Source organism: Mesoplodon densirostris, chromosome 4 (assembly GCF_025265405.1).
Source record: "Mesoplodon densirostris isolate mMesDen1 chromosome 4, mMesDen1 primary haplotype, whole genome shotgun sequence".
Lineage (NCBI taxonomy): Eukaryota > Metazoa > Chordata > Mammalia > Artiodactyla > Ziphiidae > Mesoplodon > Mesoplodon densirostris.
This window is the reverse complement of record NC_082664.1, coordinates 134,462,097-134,468,096: the sequence shown is the minus strand read 5'-3', so window position 1 is coordinate 134,468,096 and position 6,000 is coordinate 134,462,097. Positions and strand designations below refer to the sequence as shown.

Below are 6,000 nucleotides of genomic sequence, written 5' to 3'. Positions count from 1 at the left end.
CCCAGCTGGCCTTTAAAGAAGCCGCGCGCGGTCGAGCTGCCCCAGAGTCCAACTTCCGGCCACAAAATGAGAGGATGTTTTCCTCCTGGCCACACCCTCCTAGCCTCGCCCTCCACGCCCCGCGCGAGCAAGAGCGCGCGGGCGCGCGGGAGGGGCGGGGCCGCGTAGGCGGCCGCTGCGAGTTTCGACCTCCCTCAGCGGCGCGCAGGAATGCCCAGGGCCCACGGACAGCGCGGCGGCGCGCGCGCGCGCTCCCGGTGCCCTCCTCTTGACGTGCCTGGCCCAGGCCGCGCAAGGGCGCTGTAGCTGCCAGTGCCGCTGTCATGGCGTCTGAGGCGCTGTCTGAGGAGAACCCGCCGCGGTCTCTTTAGAGCGAGGGGCGGGCGGCTGGGTATGGAGAGCGGCCCCGAGAGCCTGCAGCCGCTAGAACACGGAGTGGCCGCCGGCCCGGCGCCAGGGACAGGTTCTCCGCAGGAAGGGCGACAGGAGACCAGGCTCGCCGCTGGGTATGGTCCTGGAGTATGGGCGGCGGAGAGCAGCGGCGGGAAGGGGCAGGGGGCGGCAGCCGCCGGGAGGAGCCTCTCGGACTCGGCTTCTCCCGCCGGCTCGCCTCGGGTTCTCGTACCCTGCAGCTCCCTCCCGGGCTTGGACTTGAAGGGGAGCGATTTGGAGAGTCCTGCTGCCCAGAAGGCGCCTCTGACAGGGCAGCACAAGGTGACCGCCTCCCCGGAGGCAGCTGAGGCCGGAGCCGACCATGAGTTGGGTCCGGCCGGAGACGCGGGCGCCCTCGCGGATCCCGCCGGCACCTGCCAGGCAGAGTCGGCGGCCGCGGGCTCCGAGGAGCCCAGCAGCGGCGGCGGCCTCAGCAGCAGTTGCAGCGACCCGAGCCCTCCCGGGGAATCGCCGAGCCTGGACTCCTTGGAGTCGTTCTCTAACCTGCATTCTTTCCCAAGTAGCTCCGAGTTCAATAGTGAGGAAGGAGCTGAGAACAGGGTCCCCGAGGAGGAGGAGGGCGCGGCGGTGTTGCCCCGGGCTGTGCCTCTGTGCCGAGAGGAGGAGCAGGAGGAGGGGGAGGCAGCCCAGGTGCTGGCGGCCTCCAAGGAACGCTTCCCGGGACAATCTGTTTATCATATCAAGTGGATCCAGTGGAAGGAAGAGAACACACCCATCATCACGCAGAATGAGAATGGCCCCTGCCCTTTACTGGCCATCCTCAATGTTTTGCTTCTGGCCTGGAAGGTACACTCCGCAGCTTTCTATTTCCTACAGCTTTCGGGGAGGGGGAACACGGGGCGAGGGAGCTGCTGCCTGTCAGCTGATGGCTTCTTCCTTTTTTTCCCTCATTCATCAATCCATCCCTTTTTCTTCTTTCATGAAACTCGTTCTGAGACTCTCTTGTTGGAAGAGTGTTTTCATATGTATGTCAGAAAGAATTGCCGGCAACCTCAGGTCTCTCTTGTAGTGTTTAGTGATGAGCGTTCAGCATTCAGCTATGGCTGGTATACTTGGAAACAACCGGGACTAGGAGCATCCTAAACCCTTTGATTTATTTTTTTAACCTATATTTTTCTGTGTTATTCCTTCTTACTGACCTTATCACATATGCAAAAGAGTGAAGAAATGGGGAAGGTCATCTTCAGAAGTTACCATCAATCCGTGATATCAGGGTGCAAGTTTTGATGGTTATGTTTAGTCTATTTTCCAACTCCTGCTTGCTCCATTTGGGTGTGGATACTTAAGGACATGGTGCTGGGGAAGATGTGGCCCCTTAGACAAATTCCATTTAAGGAAAAGCAGTGGCCTGAGACCTAATTACCATAACTTCTTGGTTTTCAAAGATTGTTTTTATTTTATGCATGATTTTTACATGCCTCATTTCTTTGACTCTACTTAAATAGTCTGGCATTATTACCAGTAACCACACATCAGAATGTGTTAAGGGAGCTAATATTATAACAACTAAAATAAGAAAAGATATATTCAAGTTAAAGGAGCAAAAGAGGGAAGGGCCCTTCAAAAGGAAGTATATTGAGGACTCAATATATGGAGGACCTGTAAATGAAGTGTCTTATTTAAGCTTGCAGTTTTAGAGTGCTGAGAAGATGCATCTTAGAGTACATATTTTACTTTTAAATTGAGAATTGTATCTATAGATAAAATGTTCCCTAGAAAAAAATAATCTGGATTAGTGTGACTAGTTAGGAAGAAAATCAAGTAAAGGAAATAGTGTTTATTAAGTCCCCTCATCTTCCTTTCTAGCAAGGGCTAATGCAAAAGAAATAAGATTATATCTTACCAGTATCTAGTACATAATGGCACTAAAATGTTTTGAGAGAAAACTGCCTGCTCTTGAAGAGCTGTTGAGCTATTTGGAGTTGCAGCATCGACTTACTTGAAATTACTAAAGAACAATGCAAGACAATACACTATAAATGCTCGGTTATAGGAAGCAGATTGAAATGCATTAGACATCCCCAAAGGGGAAGTTTTCCTTTGGTCTGGCATAGTTCCAGAGAGCTTCATGGAAGTTTTAGATCTTGAAGGAAGCTTTTAAGGAAAAGTAGGATTTAAAATAACAGGAAAATGGAATTCCTGGGAGAGGGAAGGGTATAAATAAAAGGGATGAAAATAAAATGGATAATGTGTGTGTGTGTGTATGTTTTGGATGACAGGAGTGGTAAGTTCATATTGCAGGATAATAGAAAATAAGATCGAAAAGGTGAAGAGCTCCTTGATGAAAGCCCTTGAATGTCAGACTAAGGAGTTAAATTTCATCCTATGAGCCAAAGTCCCCAGTCTTTCTGTCAGAAGGAGTAACAGTTTCCTTTAGGCTTTTCTCACTTCCTAGTTTCTACATAGTACTGCAGAAGTTCAGAGGAAAGAGCAAGTACCGTGGTCTCAAATATTTGGGGATAGATGAGCATTGAATTGGTCTTTGAAAGACGGCATACATTTGGGTTCCCACTATATGTGAGGTACTAGAAATACAAAGATGAGTAAGATGCATGTGTGCCCTCATGTAGCTCATTAGTAATGGGGAGACAGACATATAAACAATAACCACATTGCAATGCAGAAGTTCTAAATATGCTATGGAATTACAGAGAAAAGTGTAATTGGGAATGGAACATGTCAAGGGAAAGCTTCACAGAAGAGGTAACCTGTGTACTGGGTCTGATGGATGAGTAAGAGAAGTTCCTTCCAGGCAGAGGGAATAGTGTGTTCAAAGATGCTGAAGCAGAAAAAGGTTTGTTCTATTTGGAGACTCCAACCTTGCTTGGAGTGCAGTGGAGGAGGAGAAGGAAATGGCAGTAGCAGGAAATAAAATTGACAGGTGGGTTAGACTCTGAATGAGCAGGCATGCTAAGGAACTTCGAGATTGTTTTATAAATCTTTGGTTCTTAGCCCTTTTTCTGCCTCAAGGCTGTTGATGCACACGAAAATTACTCATCAGTAATCATCAGTGATTGATGGGGAGAGTGATTAAGAGAAGCAAGGTTGGATAGAGCAATGTTCTCAAAGTGAGCCAGGGCTTCTGAGGTCAGTACTGTTCATAATAGTACTAAGTTGTTTTTTGCCTTTTTCGCTCTCATTCTCTCAGTGTCAGTAGAGTTTTTCAGGCTGTATGATGTGTGATGACATAATTGCTCTGACAGTTAACAGAATCTGTGCTCGTGCATTCTTGTGTTTAAAATTTCTCTCAATTTTTATTTCTAGTATGGTAAATCTTGAGATATAATCCACTTAAACAAGAGCTCTTTGGGATCCTCAATAATTTTTAGGACTGAAGAGGGTCTTGAGACCAAAAAGCTTGAGAAATGCTGTAGTAGAGAAAAATAGTAAATAGGGTATGAAGGTAGTTGTCAGATTTCAGAGGACCCATCATTAGACATGTTTAGACTTTATATACAGCTGATAATAGGAAGCTACTGTAAATTACTGGATAGAGGAATGACATAAAGAAAGGGGTCTTTTCATTTGAGATTAGACTGGAGGTGAGATTGTAGTGAGTGTAGCGGGAAGAATTGATGAGGATAGCTCTTTTGGATGGGAAATTTTCTGCCCCTTCTCTCTGATGAGGATAATGTCACAGCCTAAATGATGAATTGATTGCTATCTGGATATAGGAAATGAAGGATGTGACACTTTTTCTAATCGGGTAATAAAGATTGGTTGGATCCTTCAAAAGGTAGAGAATGTGTTTTAGACGGGAAAGTTGATGTCAGAGTTTGGCTGTGTCAGGTTGGAATTGTCTGTTAGTGGGACATAAAAATACAAATATTCATTATGCCTCCAGAAACATAGAGTGGGCCTCAGGAAAGACGTCAAAATTATGAGAAAAATTGAACTGGAGAATTATTGCATAGATATAAGTATGGTATCTGTGAGAATAAATAAATTCTCCAAAGAGAGTGGTGAATAGTTCTCAACTATTTGCCATCCCAGTATATGTGAGGAACTACAAATTGCCATTATAAACATCCTCCCTCTATTTTCTTGCTCCCTCTTCCATCCAGTTCTCCAGTAGACATAGAGAAAACAGAGGAATAAAGAGGAAAACAGAGGAAGGAATAAAGTTGTTGGGGAGAAGAGAATGCTAAGCGGTAAAGATGAGAGTGTGTAAAAGAAATCAGTGTAGGCACAATTTGAGATGTAAGTGAGAACTAGAGATAGGACAAAGTCATGATAGTAGTGTGGGAGAGAGACTCTAATTTAAAAAAAAAAAAAAGGTCAGTTATCATTGTTAAATGCAGCAGCATCAAGGAACTGTTGGAGTAGGAAAGATTTTGCCAAAAAGGACAGATATGAGAACAAGGTCGCTAAAAAGTCAGGATAACATGGAATCCTCAGAATAGGTGGTAAAATTCTCTTCAGAGGAGAACAACAACAATCTTTTTTTCTGAAGTAATGGAAGGAAGATACAAAGACAAGGTCATGTTAAGATAGAGAGACATGAAAATTGAGGCCTCATTCTCCATTTTGGCAGAATAACAGATGATCTCATCAGTAATAGCTATTGAACTTGCCAGTAATTAAGGAGAGAAGTTGTAAAGCATCGAAGGGTGAATTTCGTGAGAAATTTATGTTGTGTTTTAAAGAAGTTCTCATCTCGTTGAAGATTATGCCTAGGAATTTGAGGCATAAGCAGAAAGTAGTCAGTGGCCATGGATAAATTGGGGGTATTCTTTTAAAACTTCTAGTATGTCAATTTTGCTTCCCCCCCCCCAAATAGTTCTCTCATCCCTAGAAATAGGAGCAGGAAGAATGGCTGGTTAGGATTATCATGTATTGGGCTTTTCAAGGGTTGATTCATGGAGAGTCAATGGAATTAAGAATTGAAAGTAAAACAGTTGATCATATTTTTTGGGGAAGAATGAAGTAATGAGAAAAATCAGTAAGGAATTTCCTAGCGGTCCAATGGTTAAGGCCCTGCGCTTCCACTGAAGGGGGCACGGGTTCAGTCCCTGGTTGAGGAACTAAAAAAAAAAAAAAAAAAAAATCAATAAACTGAATACATTAGGAAGATTTGAGTGGTTCAAAGGAAGTAAGTGCCATGATGATTCTGGGTGAGAGATGACAGTTAAAATTATCAAACATGGTAAGTACTGAGTTGGAAATGTTGGAGTTTTAATGAAAAGTGTTGGTTTAGGACTGATGGAAAGTAGGTGATCATCACTAATCTGTAAAATAGTTGAGCTGTGATAATCCAACAAATCAAGAAAGAAGGAAATCTGTTTATTAAATTTAATTCAAGCTCAAATTTCTAATTCTCTTTAGCTGACACCAGGTAAATTGACCCAAATTGAAGTCTTAGAATACATTTTCATTTTGCTTCTTTATTTTAGACTGTTTTTGGTGTTTTTTTAATAGCTTTTCTTTAATCTTTCATTTTATCTGTCATAAAACAATGCCATTTATAGGTTTATTTGAGGGCTGTGACCCAATTAATCAGTTGTGTTTATAAAAATCAAGTCAGAAGATATATAAAATATAAAATTT

The 6,000-nt window shown here is 43.7% G+C and overlaps 1 protein-coding gene across 3 annotated transcripts in view; it reads left to right on the top strand.

The window, feature by feature from the left end:
• The first annotated feature begins 281 nt into the window (after positions 1–281).
• MINDY2 (MINDY lysine 48 deubiquitinase 2) overlaps positions 282–6,000 on the top strand; it is a 76,507-nt gene continuing 70,788 nt past the window's right edge. For all 3 annotated transcript variants that reach the window (XM_060095279.1, XM_060095277.1, XM_060095278.1), the window contains exon 1: positions 282–1,239. In XM_060095279.1, coding sequence (XP_059951262.1) covers positions 394–1,239 — 846 coding nt within the window. In that variant the 5' untranslated portion in view covers positions 282–393. The remainder of the gene's footprint in view (positions 1,240–6,000) is intronic.